This window comes from Alligator mississippiensis, chromosome 8 (assembly GCF_030867095.1).
Source record: "Alligator mississippiensis isolate rAllMis1 chromosome 8, rAllMis1, whole genome shotgun sequence".
Lineage (NCBI taxonomy): Eukaryota > Metazoa > Chordata > Crocodylia > Alligatoridae > Alligator > Alligator mississippiensis.
The window spans coordinates 75105353-75125980 of record NC_081831.1 but is presented as its reverse complement, the minus strand read 5'-3'; the positions used below and the strand labels follow the sequence as shown (position 1 = coordinate 75125980).

The 20628-nt window shown below is 42.6% G+C and overlaps 1 protein-coding gene across 2 annotated transcripts; it reads right to left on the bottom strand.

The window, feature by feature from the left end:
* Nucleotides 1-674: 674 nt before the first annotated feature.
* On the bottom strand, nt 675-13846 carry IDS (iduronate 2-sulfatase). Of its 2 annotated transcripts, XM_019492852.2 has the most exons (9): nt 13744-13846; nt 10666-10802; nt 8953-9130; nt 8317-8405; nt 6785-6985; nt 5238-5408; nt 4491-4617; nt 2980-3153; nt 675-1612 (listed from the first exon to the last, which is right to left on the bottom strand). In XM_019492852.2, the coding sequence occupies exons 1-9, from the start codon at nt 13802-13804 to the stop codon at nt 1113-1115; spliced, it is 1638 nt and encodes a 545-aa protein (XP_019348397.1). In that variant the 5' UTR covers nt 13805-13846; the 3' UTR covers nt 675-1112. The 2 variants fall into 2 exon arrangements, with proteins under 2 accessions (XP_019348397.1, XP_014456476.1); XM_014600990.3 differs by lacking the exon at nt 13744-13846 and having other exon boundaries at nt 10666-11843.
* Between the last annotated feature and the right edge of the window lie 6782 nt (nt 13847-20628).

Below are 20628 nucleotides of genomic sequence, written 5' to 3'. Positions count from 1 at the left end.
TGTGGCAATTTTTGGCATTGAAGGGGAATAACAAAGCAGAGTTGAGGAAAAGGGGGGGCTGGTCTCTGCTGTACCCCCGTGCAGCGATCTGGAGGGACTTGTTGTGCAAGGTAAGAATGCCGAGGTGGATCTCTCTAAACAACTTTCAGTGCAAAGTTTGACGAAGGTACCAGAGAGGACCACCAATACTCTTGGTGCTCTGCTGGTATGAGGGATGTGGGTATAATCCAAAATCTTCAAGAGTCAAAATTAAAGCCCTCCCATCCTCAGTCATATTTTCATCATTTCCAACTCACATGGAAACACATTTGCCCTGGAGGCATCCAGAGACAGCAAAACAAACAAGCCAAGAGCTAGCATCTTCAATGGTGCCCAAGTGATGTGGGATCCTATATGTATCTGAAAGCTAGTGGAGCTTTGAGCCTAAGTCACTTTGCAAAATAATCCAGCGGGGCTTCAAAAGTCATTTACATTAAAACATGTCCTGGACTTTTTAAAAGGAGATGTTTTATAATTACATTAGCAACAAAAAGTATGACATACAATGCAATGACCTTTTCGTTCTGGGGAATTAGTCTACAAGCAGGTGAACTACACTCCATAACTTCTCGCTACACTCTTGGTAGGTTAACTGCTACGCCTCAAGTTTGTTCCCATGTAAAAACAGAGACTACTTATAAGATCTGGCTTTATTTCTGATTTTACACAAGTCCTCCAAGCTCATTTGTACACACAAGTATTTGTTCTGCTACATTTCAAGCCACCCCTTTTGACAAGACCATCTGCCTTTCTTTTTCATGTGGGACAGTGTCAGACAGCACTTCTGAGGGTTATACATGCACCACACTATGTACTTGCTCACCGTTGTACAGCTCTCATTTGAAAAGCACTATGTATGTGCATGCATATATATGCTGCTTGTTGCACCAACTTTTCTGAACCCAGGCAGTTCAGAAGTCCCAGAATGCTGTAAGAAGACAACAGCAACAGCTCCTGGTTTGGTACAGATTGGGTTTTAATGCATTCAGTTGCTTTGTGTACAATAAAGTTTTATATAAAGAAAACACTGTTACTTCAGCAACAAAAGCATGCACATAGCAGCACTCTTAGATCTAGCGCCTCAAGAATGCCAGAATTTTTTTCAAGACGTTACTGTGAAGGCTATTGTTATATATGTTATGGTCCTCACCGGGATCAGTACCCACCATGTACAGCTCTCTGGCATGGATATCCTGAAAGTTGGCCCTAAAAGTACTGGGATTAAACCCCACCCACACAGTGTACCGATAGTCAACCGTCCGCATGGAATACCCCATTATTTTTATGTCTTTTAGCTTTGGTTTATCAGAGTTCCACTGAGGGGTGTCTGCAGGTCGTGGATACTGGCAGAAAGCAATGGGCTCTTCCTGGTCATCTTGGTAATAGTCAGAGTCATCGCCACCATAGTCACCCTTCTCTTCCATGGGAGCAAAATAGCGAACAATGCTTTTCCCCTCAGAACAGAGGGCAACATCAAATGAAGTTTCAGGGCACAAAGGGGGAATCCGCAGGCCTGCAAGTTCAGCGAGCGTTGGGAAAAGAGACACTAGCTCAACTATTTTTTTGGTTCGCCCTAAAAACAAAAACATCAGAAGGACAAAGTTAGAAAATCATACAGGCCAAAAAGATATGGGCAAAACATCTTCGAAGCGTATCCTGATGAGCTGCTATACTCTCTCAATTTTACTTTTGCATTTGATTCGCAGGATGACAAGGCTGGAGCTATTTCAATTCATGCAGATAATTCAGAGGAACTACGTCCACATAGCAGCCTGTATCATACAGCATCAGGAAGACACTAGGTTTTGATCCTTCTGTTCCTCAAATGCTCCACGCCTTCCAGATTTGATCATTCACTCCTCTGAGAAAGAACAAAGCAACTGCGATGTCAACTGCTTCACTGCACTGAACTGAACAAATTTTGCTTTTGTTGCCATCACACTAGGTATCAGCACAACTGCAAGAAGAATGGCAGCCACCACTGCTGCAGAACCAACACAGGCCATTCATTATAAGAGGTAGGTGTTTAACAGGACACCTGACCTAAACAATACAAAAAAGAAGCTCCCGTTGTACTGATGCAGATCTTTATCCATTTCCACCAAATCAGATCTGAGGCCAAGACTGGTGTTCACAATTTAATTTTATATCAGCATTACCTGCAAGCACCGCTGCCATCAAGGCAGACCTCAAAGCACTCTCTAAAGCCAAACAGAAGATGGGAGAGTCATTGCAGTTTGACTCAGATCTGCAGTGCAAACATATTCACACCAGCAATTCCCCCTGCTCTCTGGATCCTAGACTTGGCCAGCAGAGCCGGATGTGTGTTTTGCAACAGAAAACAACCTCTGATGCACCCTGCTGTGCACAGAAGACAGCATGAGCAATGCTGATGCCTGGGCATTAACGTCTACATTAGATTTTCCTAGTCACTGAAGACTAAGCTGAGAACATAGGTCAGGTTCATGCCTGTCTCTAGCACTGCAAGCTAAAAAAATTGTAAGGAACCCTCCAGCTTCTGAGTATCAGCACCTGGGCTTAGCCATACTTCAGCAAGAGGTAGCCTCTAGCAGGGCTGCTCCCAAGAAGCCTCAAGCCTGCTGATCCCATCAGTCAATGGCAAGTGTGGTCTTTCAATTAAGATCACAGCAATGCAGAGCTTGAAGTGGCCCCTGGAGAACGTTTACTCCAAGCCCCTGCACTAAGGAAGGTCGAAGGATGCCTCGACCATGTTTATCAAGCTTGTTTTCTAAAAATCTCCAATTTAGGCAATTCCTCTACATCCCTAGGTTAGGCTGTCCAAAAAGCACCCTGGTTCTGCAATGGATGGGATTGAAACTCAGGTCACCTACGTGAGAAGCATGGATTCTACCACTAAATTACCAACGCTCATGTTATGGGACTGCAGTGAACAAGGTTATACAAAGGTTAAAAATTTACCTTGAGGTATCAAGTTTGAAACATGAGTGAAGGGATCAAGATAAGGGAACTGTCTCCCTCCAGGGTTAGCAAAGGAAGATGTCTTTCCTGGTACATAAAACATCAATGGCACCTGGGTAGCAACATCAAAGTTGCTGTACTTCGCCCATTCACCATGTTCGCCAAGAGACCATCCTAGACAGCAGAAAAAAGATTGAATGAAGATAACATCTTAGTGATTATTTCCTTTAACAATCAGTTAAGTGGCCAGATTTACCCACAGTGCTTAAGGTCACTAGTACATTGTTAAGTTAAAATTAACTATTAAATACCAGTGTTGTTATGGATAAATGCAGATGTCTCTAAACTACAAATGCTCTTCCTTTCCTTACTCCCCCCAGCCCCCAAGTAGAATCAAGAAGTGGGCATTCAAGTGTCAAACAAAGCACAGCGCAGGAATTCGGGCACATCAACTTGCATGCACAAGTCTCCACACCGCTCCTTTTAGGCATTACACAGCTGGCCACTTTGGAAGTCCAACACGTCGGCGCAAACTTGATTCATCGAGTCTTGTGTTTTGCGTACCAGCATCCCCGCACTTAAAAATGCTGTCAGGTGCACCTGAACTAAAGCTAGTCGAACGAGCTTTACTGCAACCACTCTCACCATTGTTTTAAAGTGCACGGATGCTGAGACATGGTAACGCTAATTAGAGCAGTTCTCGGAGCTGCTCCAATTAAAGCGCCTCCCTCCCACCCCCACATCACATGTAAAAGTGCCCATTAATTCCAAATACATGCATTTACATAGGGGTTTAATACCCACTTTAGCAATTCATTCAGATTAGCTGTCTCAAATGTCTCTAAACAAGCCCTTCCCATGCCAGTTAACCGAGGTACGATATTCTCCTATAGGAAGGCCCCTTGGACCATTTTGCTTGTTACTATAGATGCAAGAGGCAGGTTTCAGTGAAACCATACTGGGTCAGACCAGTGGTCCATCTAGCTCAGTAGCCAGAGCAGATGCTTCAGAGGGCAAGCATGAGGAGGGTGTATCTAGAGTGATCTATCCCCTGTTCATTACTCTCTCTGGCATCTACCATCCTTGGTTTAAAGACGTCAGAGGACTCTTCTGTTTAAAAGCTATTAATAGATCTACCATCTATGAATGTGTCTAGTCCCTTTTTTTGAATCTGGCTCTATCAGCCTCAAGCAAACTGCAAACAGTTAAATGGTTCTCTCCCTATGCCTCCGAGGTATTTTTCCTCACTGACACAAATTAAAGTGACACCCATAGCACCACCAGCTACTGTGGGCATGGGCCCTGCAACATGGATTGCAGCCACATTGCTGAAACGCTGGCTTCAACATTTTGTAGGCAACCACCACAAGCATAGGAGTTTCTCCTTTCTCCATTCCTGAAGCCTGTCAGCAGAGCTCCATGTTACACAACTGTGGAAGTGACTCATGTCCGACTGCGCAACTCAGAAAAGAGGAGTTTGCACTTTGCCCAAGAAACACTTGATTACTTACCATGATCAGCAGTAAATACCACAATCGTTTTCCTAGAGAGCTTAAGATCATCCAAAGCATTCAACAGCAGGCCAACCTGTGTATCTAGATAAGAAACTGCTGCAAAATAGCTCTGACGTATCAGCCGCTGCAAGTTATATGAAACAAGGAAAAGCAGGTCATTTCAACTGTCGTGGCACCCCTTGGGTCTGTCCTAATCAAAAAGGTGTGCAGCCTTTTCAGAGGAAAGGTTTATTGTCAAGCATCTGCCCATAATCCAGGCTCCAAACTGAATGTAACCTAGGAGGCCACCTAGAAATGGCTCAGCATGCTAGCGGGAGCTCTGTAGAAGTCCAATGCCAGTTTTGCCAGAAGGTACCCTACACCTGGTCCTAAAAGAGGCAGGGCTGATGACAAAAGGCAGAACAGTTTGCTGCCAAGAGGTGTCTATATTTTTTGTTAAGTACTGAATGCACCTCCACTGTGTTTCACAGCCCAAACCATGATACTAACAGGAAAAAAAATAACAGGCCACACATTGTCCAGCACCCAACAGTGATGGCATCTGACAGATTTCATGATTTTGTTCTAGCTGAGGCTGGCCTAGACGTCTTGTGGTGGCAGTGCAAGCTAGTCAGGCAAGGCATACAGACTGCCAAAGGTACTGCGCACTGAAAGCATCCAAAACCTTTAAGAACTGCCTAGTGCTACTTTGCATGTAATCTCCCGAGGGAAGCGCCATTTCAATGAGTTGCATCAGCTGCTTACCTGAAAGTCTTCTGGAACTGGCCCATAAGGGAAGCTTATGTTTAATGCCTGGACATCCTCCCTTTCCCTGATGTCTGTCCAAGGGTTATATGCCACAGGTGGTAATTCTTCAGGCACCCATGGGTCTGGGGCTAAAGTGATATTTTCCAGGGGGTACAACTTGAGAAATTCCTTCACAAAGCAAAGCAAACATACAAAGAAAATGAAGGAGAATGGCACCTTGAACACCAGAGCTGATTGTAAAGGTACAGCCTGTAATGCAGTAATAACACTCTCAGTATTATGGCATTTTTCTATTTCTATATTTTCTATTTTTCTATTGCGATTTCTATAACCAAATGGACCACCTCTAGTTTGCTTTTATAGCACCCTGGGTGTAGAGGGCTCGCTCCTTAAAAACGTTATTGTTACCTGTATTACTAGAGCAGGTAGGAGTGAGCTATGATCCAGGACCCCAAGCTTTATTTTCAATTCAGGGTCACTTAAAATGAAAACCAAGAGTTATGCCCTTTTTGGCTTCTCCAGACTTAACACACACACACACACCCAACAAAAAATCCCTGATTTTTTCCCTACAAGTAGTGGTCCATTTTTGCCTTAGTTAATTTGCTTTAAGCCTGAAGTCTTTCTATTCCTGCTTTTCTTTGAAGACTCCAAGTGCCCATAAAGAACTGGTAGGATTACAGGCGATATTGTGAAAACAAAACCCAATTAGTGGAGAAGAGAGCTAGTAGTTTTTATTTAAGCTGTTTTAAACTTTATCACTACTATCGTTGCAACTCAGAATGCCTGAGAAAGCTCTAAGAAAGCCACACTTTTGTTGAAAGAGTCATTAAAGGATGAAAGAAAGCTCAGAATCAACGTGAGACAAGACAGCCATCCCTCTGCCTCCAAGACCTTCTTCACATTATGCATCATGATACAGCTGCCACTTCGCCTCCCCACATCTCCATCAGGTTTATTACTGATGAAGACAACCTCCTTAGTGTAAAGCTACCCGGGGTAAAGATTTTAACGTGCACTAATGTATTTCCTGTTAAAGTCTGAAGATATGATGTTGTACTAAGCTCTTTGGTATAGCACAGATTACACTATGCAAAATCAAATTGGAAAACAGAGCCTTCTGGCATAGGTAATGAAGCCAAATTTTCTCAAAATACTAGGGCCCAATTCCTCTCTCTCTGAGATCAGTAGAAATGTTGACATCAACACACACAGGGTGGGAAGATCAGGGTCACAGTCAAAAGGCTCTCTATCTGCCCACGTCAAATCAGGCTCACTGCACAATACCGTTCAGTGGATACACATTGACTACAGGTAGTTAAACCAAACCCTTCATCTGGCACTTCAAAATGTTCTGGGCTTTGACTCTAGTTACTGGTAGCAGCAGCAGCTCTCGGCTTCACAGTAAAAGGATGTTTTTCACATCACTTTACAGTAACAGTATAACCATGATATTTGTAGTAGTTTTTAAAGCTGACGAATTCAGATTTAAAATCCCATCCCCCATAAATCCCAGTGACCCTGTTTAATCCAAGCATTCTTACTTGAGGATATCTCAGTGGGATGTGTGGTTTGTGATAACCAACAGCCAGGAAAAATTTGCGTTTCTTTTTTTTCATGACGTTCAATAAGCGAACGGCCTCTTCAGTGCTCTGGATATCAGGCAAGGTGCCCTCAGGTACTTCTGCCACATCCACAGGGCAAACTAAGTTGGCATGAAGCTTTCCATCTTTCCCTTTGCAAGTCTGGAAAAAGAAGAAAGATTTAAACTGCTTTTTTTTTTACACAGGTCACAGAAGATCAATTCATTTCTGATTCTACCCACAGCCTAAACTGCAAATTGAATTCAATGTGGAAATTAGCAGTTTGTAATAGAAATATAAAAGTTTTGCGTTGTTCTAGGTGAGCTGATCAAGACCACTTAGAAAAACAGGCAACTCTTCTCCCCACTGAGAAGCAGAATTTCATCTCTAGAGCGGGTCTGAAAATGTAGTATAGTCATATGCACAATCACATGATTTCTAGGACAAACAGGTGCTCTGTTATTTTTTTGGCCCATTTGCTCCCTCCAAGCCCAAGAACCCCTAGAGAGGCACGCTGGAAGCAACTGCATGACTTGCTAGTGCCTGGGCAAGTACTAGTACTGATTACAATAAGGGGTTCAGAAGAGAAAGCAGGCTTGGCAGGTCTTTTGCACATACACTAAATGGGTGTTAGGAGAAGCAAGTGGCAGCAGCAAGTCCCGAATGCCCTTCAAGCCAATATTTTGGCAAAATAAATTGCAGAATAGAACAGAAAAGGGATGGATGTTACCAAATGGTTACTGCAAATACTACCGTGTTGGACATATTTATAAAATATTATACTGATTTTTTTGTTCCACACTTAACAGAACTGTAACATCCTCAGAAGTTGAATGAGATGGAAAATTCTGATACTGAGATGATCTAAATTTAATTATCATGGTTACATTGGGTTTCAGCCTTTCAATTTTGTGCCAGCTGACTGAGGAAGCAAAAGGGTCTAAGATCCAGACACCAACATTAGTTTTACACTATGGGCCAGAATTTGAACACAAACATATCCGTAACCATCCTGCCCCGCGAGCCGCATAAATAAAACCCACCATGCAACAAGTGACAGGTTCTGAAATCAAGACGCTTTAGGATTCGTATCCAGTAGAGTAGTCTCAAGCCAGCTGATCACATTTTTTACCACCTAGAGAACTGGCTAAGGAAACTGCAGGATCCAACAGCGGTAGTTTTGAGAGAAAGGATTCCATAGCCAACAAAAATTAAGAACCCCACTCTGATAAGAATTCAGGCCTCTCGGAAATCCCACAAATTCACATATTTGCAGGATTAATTATAGTAACTTTCCTTAATCAAAAAAATCCTTTCGGGAGGGAGTCAACAAGAAGCGAGTTGGAGCAATGATTTTCCTTTCCACCGCTCTGATCCACTACATTATGTTCTTAATGAATCTGAGTCACATTAGCAAGAGTGTATATTGCTAAAAAAAAGTCCACAAAACACAACTTAATTATAGACATAATGCAGTGAAACTGCTCATTTACCTTAGTGTTTTCATATTTTTCAGTAGAGGGATGAAAAGGGGGGATGGACCAACTGTATGGATAGTCATCATTATAATTGGATGAAATCCCTAGAAAAAAAGAAGTATGGGCAAAGCATCAGAAATGTCCCTGTACACCGCTCTAGCAGGAGACACAGGTGCTTGAACTGTTTTGCTAAAAAAAACCACGCACTTCCATTAAAATTGCCAGTTTATGGGACTAAGAGAGTGAGCGTTCAAAAACTAAAGGGTCAAACTATCCAATTTAGGTAATAATCCTCAAATATGCCTTGCTACAGGGAAAGAGAAACTCAGAAATTTTAAGCAGAACTATGAACAACAGCAGTCAACATATATATATATATATATATATATATATATATAATTAAATGTACTAACACCAGGATCTGAATTAAAATGCCAAATCAAATACCGTTTTGTGGTTAAGTGCAAACAGTATCACAAACAATCTTGTATTTCTACTGCATTATCTTCTACTCCTTAGTATTCTTTAGTCAACTGTTTTCCTTGGTAGCTTGAGGACTTTACTGAAACACACAATACTCCTGTCCCTATACAGTTCACATGCTGTTATATATTGAATGTGTATTAAAAATTATTACAGAACACACTGTACCGGGATGGAAAACTTTTCCTACAGACATGGTTGTGTAGCCATTCTGCTTAAAATACTGGGGTATTGTGGAGTAGTTTCCTGCATGCACTCTCCAATAAGAATAGAAGTCATAAAGCCTGGTGGTGTCAGGTCTGCGCCCAGTAAGAAAGGACACTCTGCTCGGAGCACATACGGCTTGCTAGAAAGGGAGAGAGAGAGAGAGAAAGAGAGAAGATGAATCAATGCTTATTACAAAGCTGAGCACATCTGCAGTGCTCTCAAGCCACTTCTGAAGTGCAATCAAGCCATTTTGGTGTGATTAGACAAAATATTCAGGGACTGGTAGAATCAGACTGAAAATGCTTAACATTGCTCCTAGGTGAGAGCCTGGGAACATTACTTTGCCTATCACTTAGACATTTCTGCTCTCCAATGGCAAGCGATGCATACTTTTTTCTTGATCTCAAACTAACAGAATCCTGAAAAGAAGCCGGAGCTTTGGTTGTGCAGATAATAATGCAAACTGTGTGACGTTAAACGAATGCAGTTCATTTGAAAACTGACAATATGCAGTTGCAGAGTTAGACACCGGTGGCAAATGGGTTCAGCTGACATAACCATCAAATCAAGCTGATCTGGGTACAAAGGACACATTAATGGAGGAGTCCAAAGACCCGACCAATTCTGTCTCATTTTTCAGAGTCTCATTTAGCTCCATTTCAATGCCCAAATTACCCAGTCAACACTGGGTTTCTGACCTCCTGGAGAAGTCAGGACAGGGAATGCAGCCATTGGGCATCTATACCCATGCTCCAGGGTGGGGGGGCACTTTAAATAGAGCGGCCCAAAGCACCCACAGCATCATGTGTGTTCAGCATCCTGCACTTCAAAATGGCAGTGGGGGCACTTTAACGAAAGCTCGTTCAACAAGCTTGCAAGTGCCCCCGCTGCCATTTTGAAATGTGGGGACACTCAATACATGCAAGACACAGAGGCCGCTGGAGCACGCTAATTAGCACACTCCAGCAGGCTCGCAGCAGGCTCGATTATAATCTACATAATTGACTGGACCCAATGATCTACAAGGTCCCTTCCAGCCCCTAACAATCTATGAATCTATGAATAATCTATGATGAATTGAACCTGCTTCAATGCGTGCTAATTACTATGTATTGGAGACCAAAGGTCCATCCTGTGTGGCCCAAAGTGCTAAAGAATAATCCCAGTAAAAAGGAAGCACTAGACTTCAAAATACTCAAGAATAAGAGCCGCAAGCTATGTCGTCCTCTGCTAAAAGTGAGCTGGACAATGGAACAGATTTACAAGGACAGGATAGGACTCTGCTCATAAGATGAAAAAAATATAAATACAAGATAAGCTTTTACAAAATACTTTTGTAGTGGAAAGCAGAGAACTACTGCTGGACGCAATGGCTTTTAACAGCATATCATTGCTGATAATGAAATGGTCTAGGTAATATTACATTATCCTGAGCACTGTTGAATTAATTGCACATTCAGCAGGACCCATCCTCATTCCTGTCCTTATCCTAGCAAAGAAAAACCATGCACTATATAGTTCATCCCAGCTAACCTTTCAATCCTCAAAGCACTTTAAAATGTCATAAGTGGCTGTTATTTCAATATTTTCCCCTCCATTTTCCATAATCAAATCAGGAAATATTTTCCACATATATAATCCCTACTTTTTTTTTTATTTACTTCAATTACGTACTTGTGCGTAAGCATTTTGGAACACAACGCTTTGAAAGGCAAGCTGATCGATGTTTGGAGATTTTACAAGGTTGTCTCCATAACAGCCTAAAGTGGGACGCAGATCATCCACCACTATGAAGAGGACGTTCTTGCCACCTACGCGGAAGAGAGAATTACCAGGCATTAATTTAAGCACTGATAAATAAAAGCTAAGGGGAGACTGGAACTTCTCTATATAGACTATGAATGGGCTAAAACAGAACAAAACAGGAGTCTCCAACATCTTTGGAGGATAACTTTTTTTTTTGGTGTTAATCCTTTGAAGATCTAAGAATTCCCAGGCTCCAGTTGCAGTCTAGCCGCAACCCCATCAGAGATCATAAATAGGCATGTTTTAGGTACCCGAAAGGACCTTTATCAAAAGGCTCCAGGAAATAACCTATAAAACAAAAAAAAGGGGAAGGGCTCAAGTGTTAAATAAGAGCAGAGACGATCCGGTTTCACCAGCAGAGATGTGGGTTTTCCAGGAAATTTTGAATTGGAAAATTTGCCAGAAAATTTTCCAATGCCCTAAATAGAGCATAATCTGATTTAGCATGGTTACTCAACTGATATTTAGTAAACCAAACTAAAAAAGTACTACCATGTTAATTTTATGTCCCAAAGCCACAAGTATTGGAACTGAAATATTTGATTAGGGAAAAAATAAATACAGCACACATAACGTGGTTTAAATGTTATATTCAAACAAATTCAAAGCTTTATGTAGAAAGAAATTATTTTTATTGCAATACTTGTAAAAATGTAGAGACAATACACAATAGCATGTACGTCCCTTACATTATTTGTTTAAATATAAGGGGAAAAAAAAAACAAAGGCACTGAAAACTGTTGACACTAATTTTAGCACGCCCAAAGGCCTGGGCGTGCATGATATACTGTGCTTTGGTTTTGATTTGACCTGCACAGCCAATTAGGTGAATTCCTAACTTGATTTTTGGTTTGGATTATTATAGGAGTGTATTTACCCTTCTGTTTACAAACCAATAAAACATAGATGTACTCTCTCACACACTTCCTAGGGATAATCACCTGAAAAACATTCATTACAACTTTGAAACTGCCAAGTTTGCCTAATATTGTGTTGGCATCCATTCATGATTACTATTGGACCCCTTTTCTCTTCCCACCCCCCACAGCCGGTCTCTCACCCACTGACTCCTCGATTTATATCTTCACTGACTGCCTGTCCTGCATGCAGACCAGCCCAGCCTCTGGCTTCTTTACTACTCCTTCCATCCAGGAAGAGCACACACCAACTGCAGAGACTTTCTCAGCCTGATGAAGGGTTTTTAAACCCGAAAGCTTGCTAAAACATTTTTTTCCAACTATTTAAGATGGTCTTATAAAAGATACCAGATTCACCCAAAGAACCTTGCCCTACTATAGTATCGGCACCCCTTCCCCATCACTATCATACCGGCACCCCTTCCCGATCACTATTGTTCCGGCACCCCTTCTCGATCACTATCATACCGGCACCCCTTCCCCAATCACTGTAGCATTGGCACCCCTTCCCTGATCACTATAGCATCGGCACCCCTTCCCCAATCATTATCGTACCGGCACCCCTTCACAATCACTATAGCATTGGCACCCCTTCCCCTATCACTATCGTTCTGGCATCCCTTCCCGATCACTATAGCATTGGCATCCCTTCCCGATCACAATATCACTAGCACCCCTTCCCCAATCACTATACTACCATTACTAATGAATGTCATGAAACAATGAATTTGTAGAAACGGAAAACTCCCCACGGAAAAACAAAGCGCTGGAAAAGTTTCCATTTTGGAAAATATCCCACAGAAAATGTTCCACCCCACCTCTCTGCCAGCGCAGCGCAGCGCAGCGCAGCGCGGGTACCGCCCCCGCTATCTAACCCCATCCGCAAGGCACCTTTAAAACTACAAAACAAGGCGTTAAAAAACAAGAATTAGAAAACAAGAATAAAAAAAAAAACAAGACTAAAGACTAAAAAAACAGCAGTAGAAAACAAGAATTAGAAAACAATAAAAAACAGGACTAAAGACTAAAAAAACAAAGCAGTAGAAAACAAGAATTAGAAAACAATAAAAAAAACAAGACTAAAGACTAAAAAAAAGCAGTAGAAAACAAGAATTAGAAAACAATAAAAAACAGGACTAAAGACTAAAAAAACAAAGCAGTAGAAAACAAGAATTAGAAAACAATAAAAAAACAAGACTAAAGACTAAAAAAACAAAGCAGTAGAAAACAAGAATTAGAAAACAATAAAAAAACAAGACTAAAGACTAAAAAAACAAAGCAGTAGAAAACAAGAATTAGAAAACAATAAAAAAACAAGACTAAAGACTAAAAAAACAGCAGTAGAAAACAAGAATTAGAAAACAATAAAAAAACAAGACTAAAGACTAAAAAAAAAAGCAGTAGAAAACAAGAATTAGAAAACAATAAAAAACAGGACTAAAGACTAAAAAAACAAAGCAGTAGAAAACAAGAATTAGAAAACAATAAAAAACAGGACTAAAGACTAAAAAAACAAAGCAGTAGAAAACAAGAATTAGAAAACAATGAAAAAAAACAAGACTAAAGACTAAAAAAAGAAGACTAAAAAAAAAAACAAGCATTAGAAAACAAGGCATTTAAAATTAAAAAATCCTTTTTTTTTAGGGGGGGAAAGAGAAGAACTAGCTAAGTTCTGGAACTAGCTATTTGCACGGCCGAGGGCAGCCTCGCTGCGGGCCCCAGCTTTGCACGCAGCATTTGAATGCGGCCCGGGCAGGGGTGGGAGGCCGCCGGGCCCTGGATGCAGCGGCGCGGGCGCCGGGGCCATTCGCGGCGCGGGTGCGGGTGCGGGCTCCGCTCCGCTCCGCGCCTTGCCGCGCCCCGCGCGGGTTCCCGGGCTGCAGACACGGAAGGCCCTGCTCCGCTCCGCTCCGCTCTGCCCGGCCTGGCCCGGCCCTGCCCTGCCCAGCCCGACAAGAAGCGGCGAGCCGCGCCCATCCCCTTTGCCGGCGAGCCGAGGCGGTGCGTGCCCGGCCCTCTCGCCCCGCACCTCGCAGCGCGCCCAGCAGCAGCGCGGCGCAGCACAGCCCGAGCCAGCGCCCGCACCGCATCGCACCGCATCGGGGGAGGAGCCGCGGCGGCTGCAGGATGCCTTAAAGGGCCCCGGGGGATGCCCTCAGCACCAGGGCACCCTGGACAGCCCCCTCGCAGCGCCCAGGGCTTGTCTTCCACCGCACCAAACCCTGGGAGCGGGCAGGGTGCGGGGGGCAACCAGGACACCCGGCTCGCTCGCCTGAATGCGCCTACGCCGCCGCGCCGTGATGGCAAAATGTGGCCTAGGGGAATCGCTGACATAAATAAACACCGCGCAGAGTTTAAAGCAACCAGGAGGTCCTAGTAGAGGTGGCGACATCTGGAAAAATCTTTCTGGCACAAAAATCTTGTTGGTTTAATAAAAGATATCGCCTCTACTAGGAGCCCCGGTTGCTTTTTCCCCTAGACCGATACGGCTTAAGGCCTGCGTGGAAAGCCGGGCCCCAGTTCAGGCTGCCCACATCCGAGAAGTCCCTTCGGATGCATGTGCCCTGCAAATGCATGTTGGCAGAGCGCGCGGTCTCTTTGGGCTCGAAGGAAAGCTGGATACCAGAGTTGTCAGGCTCTCACTTTATAGCTGGTTGGCTCTTTTTAGAGCTGGGCAGGCTTTTTTATCCCGTGATAATGACTTTGCACGGGTCCCGTCTAAACTGATCGTGCGATTAACCAGTTAACCAGTTCATTGTGAGATAATGGCTTTCCACATGCAGCCGGTCTTTGCACCTGTAGCTGGTCGAAATTTATTGTGCGATTCACCAGTTAATTGCATACCATATCTAATGTGTAGTAGAGGTCTTGTACTTCCCACATCATGAAATCCCAGTTGACCAGGAAGGAGTTTCACAGTGGGATCTGGCGCTTGGAAACATCCTACAGAGTCACAACACAGAGCTAAGGATATCAGCACTGCTTCCAAGAAGCCCCGAGGCTTCACCTGCCACGGCACAGTCCCAAGGTGCCACCCCTTTGGACAAAAAATTCATCTAACAAATTGTGCTTGCTTCCTGTTGCTTAGCAGTCCTGGCTGAAATACTTCCTTATTCACAAACGTACAGCTGACATAGTGCAAGCATTGCAAAATGCAGGTGTCCAACCAAGCAACAAATCAGCTTGAATCAAATGAGATCTCATGAAGCTGCAGCAAATCCAGGAGGAATCTGCACCTGGCTGCTTGCTTTGAGAGAGATTTGGCAGGCTCAGATAGGCAAGCAAAACAGCCCAGGTTGGTTTTGCTGCTGCTTGGTTTGATTTAGCAAAACTATATTACTGCAGACAGGTTTGCATCTGGGTCCTGTTTCACATAAGCACCCAAGCCCATGCAGGGTTTGACTGGGTGGTTGTGGTTTGGGCCAATCTTTTGGAAAAGAAAAACTGGTCCAATTCACTCCTGCTGCCAGAGCTCAGGCTATGAGGCTCCAAGAGTGGGAAATCTGCCCCCAAGGGAAGGCTGCAGTGACATTGGCTGTGCGCTGCTCCGCTCGCAGGATGAGGATGTGGAGGATACTAGCACCTTTCAGCTCCCTTGGGTGTTTTTTTCTTCAGCGTAATTGCAACTGCAAGGGAAGAAATAAGCCCAGGCTGCAAAATACACACTTCTGAGTGGGAACTCTTATGCTAGGACAGGGGTGGACAAAATTACATTGTACCAAGCCATTGTACCCAGCCCGCAGGGCCCCTAAAAAATTTAGAAGACTAATATTTATCTGCCTTGGGCTGCCTGTCATGCAGCCCTCGATGGCTTGCCAAACTTAATAAATGGCCCTCTGCCCAAAATAATTGTCCACCCCTGTGCTAGGACCATGGTCTTCTTAACAAGGGTGCTAGAGGCACAGCTTTGCCTTCTCTTACCCATGCCTATCACAAGATGGCACTCTTGCCCTGAGAAGGCTCCTCTGAGACTGGATTAATTTATAACCTGCTGCTGGTAGGTGCAAGGTTCCTCCAATAATGTAATCCAATGCACCTAAGAAAGGCTTGGGTTTGCTTATTAATCCTCAGATGTTGCTTCTTGGGTTGCACATGTGCTTGCCCTCAACAGTAAAGTTCTCCACCCAACCAAAGAACAATAATTGCTTCTGAAAGAAGCCAAAATCCAGCCTTCCCTGACTGGAGTAATAACGGGTAAATCAGGAAGCAAAAATAGGAAGCCATCAGGTAGGTCTCTTATGGGACAAGGTAGAGCAGCAAGTCTCCACCAGGGTGTTGGAGCACCCTGGGGTGCTACAGGAAGTGAGAGAAGATAAGCAGATAAAGGCAGGCTCGGGCTCAGGCTCCAGGCATGAGAAGAGAAGCAGGTAAAGGTCCTTCCCGCCCAGCCATTCCCTTACCCCGGCTGCCTATCAAAGGAAGCCACTATAATGAATACCTTTGTTACTGAAGTGGGGTGTTGCCTACTTTACAAAAGTTATGGTGCAAATCTATCCTACCTTCTAAGTAGGATGAGTCATAGGGCTACTTCCTTAGTCTGCTTGATGAGGTTACTATATGGTTTTCAAGGGATAAATTTACCCTGGATTTTAGGGTAAGTAGCAGCAGGGCTGTATGGCAAGCGCCAGCTTCATTTTGAGCAGACAGCGAAGTCAATTTGATCTTAGGCAAATAGTAAACCTGTTGTGTGTCTACATGCCTAGTCTGCTCAGGGAAAGGGCAGGGGCAGAAAGGCGCTTGTGTGGAGGTAGAGGTCAAGGGCTGGAGTAGACGCCTCTAGAAAGAGGGGTTTTGCAGGAAAAGGCTTCCCTAGGTAGGGTCCAATGCAAGGCCCTATTGCCCCAGGGAGCAGTGTATTCCCAGCACAAACAGCAACAGGATGTGATGAAGGAGCAATACCTATCTTTATAGTGTGAGTAGATCTGGACCCTAGCCAGTCTTAATTCACCCAGCATTCTCCAGCCTTTTACAGCAACGCTTCAGTGGGAGAGGGAATATTTAATGTTATTCTGACAATTATTTCCTCCTCACGCAAATGGAAACCTTGGGGAATGAGGAACTCAAGTGCATTAAAATTAATATTTAAAGAAGCTGTCTTGGAGGCATATTTCATTTTAATCTAAGATTTTTTAATAAGGGCTACAGCCAGTTAACATTTACATTAGAGTTTTTAAACATAAATACACATTTCTGGGTCACTTTGACAGCCAGCAAGTCTGAGCTTGATGAAAGTTGTTAGCCAGAACGCACGTTGTGTGTGGCAGGCAGCGTGCAAGGTTGTATTATCAGCCAGAGCTTTTTAATGCTTACCACATAATTTCTGCCTGGGTCCTCTGAGAGACAGGAACTGAACTGTTTGGGTTAGCTCAGTCATTTGACTACGCCTAGGCTATTTTCTAATGCGCGTGTTTGGAAGCTGATCTCTCTTTCTAACTTGGTGCGTTTTATGCAAGGAATTTTTCCCCTGGCATTTAAGCATTTGATAGCGATTAACTGTTTAACCAACAGGGTTGTATTTGAAGCTGGACCCTAGCAAAGCCACAAGTCTGTGGAAAACTAGAGGGCTGATAAAAATGGCCAGCAGAGGTCACAGAAGTTCTGCTAATTTTCTAACAATCTCTTTAAGTTGGTACAACTTTTGCTTTAAAAACAGGAAGGTTGGATGGAACCGACAACAGGAAGTGTGGCGTACGTTTACTTGTAGGGAGTTTACATTTACCATTTGCATTCCTGTACAACATACAAGGTCGTATTATTTATACCACTAGGCTTGATTGTTTTTAGAACCAGACTTCAGAAAATGTCAGCTAGGGGACAGATCTGTATCTGCATGAAATGGATCAGTTATCTGAACAGATTTTCCATTTGTACCATCTATGACCATGATTTTAGTCCTTCTCTGCTAACAGATCTCATTTACATCAATACATTCTAGCTTATACAATTAAAGTGGTAACAGTGCCGTTTTGAATATTAGGCCAAAGTACATACCTGGTATAATTTACATTGTTTTTCACAGTAATGAATTGCACCAGGGTTCAGAGCAGACAGATGAGCAACTATCCCAGGGCAGCTGCATGCAGTAGGCTCCGTCACTGTGACTTCCTACTAAGCTGCAAGAGGGCAGGAAAGAAGATCCTGTTTGCTTGGAATAAGATGCAGACACACACCACCACGCTGGTATAACTTCTGACAGCAGCATCTGCTCCCTGATTTTTCCTGGGGTAATTCTACACCAGCCCTGTGTCACTTATACTGGCGTAGGGTGGCATATAGTATTATGCCACCTCCTTTTTTACACCACTGTAATGACCAATTACAATAGTATCAACATGTCAAGTACCCAGAATCTTTTTTCTCCAACCCATAATGCAAAAGCCTTCCATTAATTTATAGGAGTTTTGCAGTAAGACCATGTGGCATTTGAAAAGCAAATGAATATCTTGCTCTGAAATGTGCAGTGACCGCAGAGAATGCTTGACAAGAGGATGGCACATATTCTGAACTCTGCTCCTTATGAATTGTGAGACTCATAATATTTCTGATACTCCATACAAGAGATGAGTGGTGCATGGAGTAATAGCCTTATAAATCACAAAGGGACCAATGATCTGCTCAGGTCCCTTCCGACCCTACCAACTATGAAACTATGAATACCACCACTCCCTGAGGTTTTTATTTCCTTCATGAAGGGATATGTATATCAGTGCACAAAATTAGCATTATAAGACTCTGTTTTTCAGTTTTTTCTTCCCATCTAAGTGGCTACTCCGGTAGTTATGCAAACTGATTCAGATTTTTTATCTAAAAGTTTTAGCATGGAAAATAGCTAACTTGCTGAAATGAGGCATCTTGTGAACATTTCTTTTAATCCCCCATTCTAAAAAGAAAAAAAAAAACATAAAAAAAATCAGCCATAGTTCACCTGACAGAAATATTTCAGGGTTTGGTTGCACAGAACTAAAAGGTTTTTTAAAAAGTTTAGGAAATAATGTGACAAACTGAAATGATCTCTTTTTTGCATTACATTTTCACCGACACGGGAAACTGGGAGGTTGTTTTTTATTGAGCTGTTATTGCTTGCCTTTTTATTTTATAAACCAGGATATGAACAAACAAACCTGGAAACTATCCTAAAACTGTGAAAACATGTATGCATGTGCTTTTCAGTGAGTTCATGGCTGCTATCAGAACCTCTTGCTAAAGAACTTGATGCCCTGGGATTGTTCTCTGGGATGTACAATTTAAAAAAAAAGACTATCTGAACCAATGCATATATTTTTCCTTCTAAATTCTTACTTACAGTAATCCTGTTTTTCCTCTTTGTGTGTATTACTGCTTTGGAATTATCTGATTGAAAATGTAAGTGTCCTAGAAAGATGATATCTTACACAGGCCACATCAGGCACTAGTCATTTATGGACATAATTCACTATTTGATCAGTTTTAAGCTAATTATTATTTTCTCCACCAGTACAGCTCACTGGTAGTAGCAACAGACATAGTGTAAATAAGTTGCCATTATTGCAAGGAAATGGGGGAAGCACGCAAGCAATACATTCTCAAATGAAATTTTCTCTCATTTTCATCTAGAGTTTTGATGGAGAATTATTCTACTGAACATGCATCTAATTAACTACCATAGAGCTTGATTCTCATGAATGCAAATGTGTTAAGTGGTGCTTGTTATGGATTTCCCAGTTTGCCTAATATGATTATATCAAAGAGTATTTAGCAATCAACTGCAGTTCAATCCACTACAAGAACAAATTATCTGGCTACTGGAACTCTTTAACAGAGCGGTTCTGATGCTCGAGTAGGAATGGAATGATGCGGCCTATTGATTGCAGATGCTGCAATCAACAGAGACCTGCCCACAGGTTATTCCATCCTCGGAGAGTGGAAGCGGACTACAAAATTACAGCCAGCATTCATTTTACCCTAGGTGCATAAGAATGTAAAAACTGTTCTTTACTGGGTCACAGACTATAGGTTCATTTACTCAGTATCTTGAGTAATGGCAGAGAGAGTATATGCCAAAGGGGAGGGTAAAAGGAGCACACCCAGAATTTTCCACCCCATGATCCTCTCCCATTGTAATTTCCAGTGTTCAGAGGTTTAGGATGATCTGACATACAGAAGCTGCACCCCTCCCTATCTGACATGTTCAATCCTTTTCTTCAATCCTCTTGTGAACTGGTTTAAGCCACCAGTTTCCCCAGCATCTCCTGGCAATGAGTTCCATAAATTAATTACAAGCTATCAAATCTGAATAGGGGACTTTTCAATTATCATATTCCACTCATTTCTTTTTTTTCTAATGATGTGAAACTAAAGCATGTGATGAAGTGAGCTGTGACTCATGAAAGCTTATAAATCTCTGATTTAGTTTGTCTTTTAAGATATACATCTACCCTGACTCTAGAGTAACATGGCTAACTAGTACTCTCTTAAAGCTCCTGAGAAGCTTTGGCTTGACTGTACTGATGCCAAAAGTTTTCTATGGGTATGTCCATGCTACAATCACTGTGAGCATAGATATACCCAAGCTGGCTTTAAACTGGAAAAGCAAGACAAGTATTCAAGCAGCTAGCTCACACTAAATCCTACACCAGTGGTTCTCAACCTTTTTAAACTCAAGACACCCCTTAGAAAATGTCAGCTCTTACTTTCACTTCTTTTTTGACCATGGAAAAATAATAGTGCAATTCTTCTCTTGAAAAACACTCAATTTGACCTGCTGTGTTTGTTTTTGACACTGTAAATGAAATCTCTCAGAGTTTATCTTGTGGATCATGTGTAGGTATTTTCTCATCGAATTGTTAGTATTACATGGCACCCTTAAAGGATCTCATGGGACACAAAGTGCTGCTGATTGAGAATTACAGCCCTGTGCACTTGGGTAGATTACTTA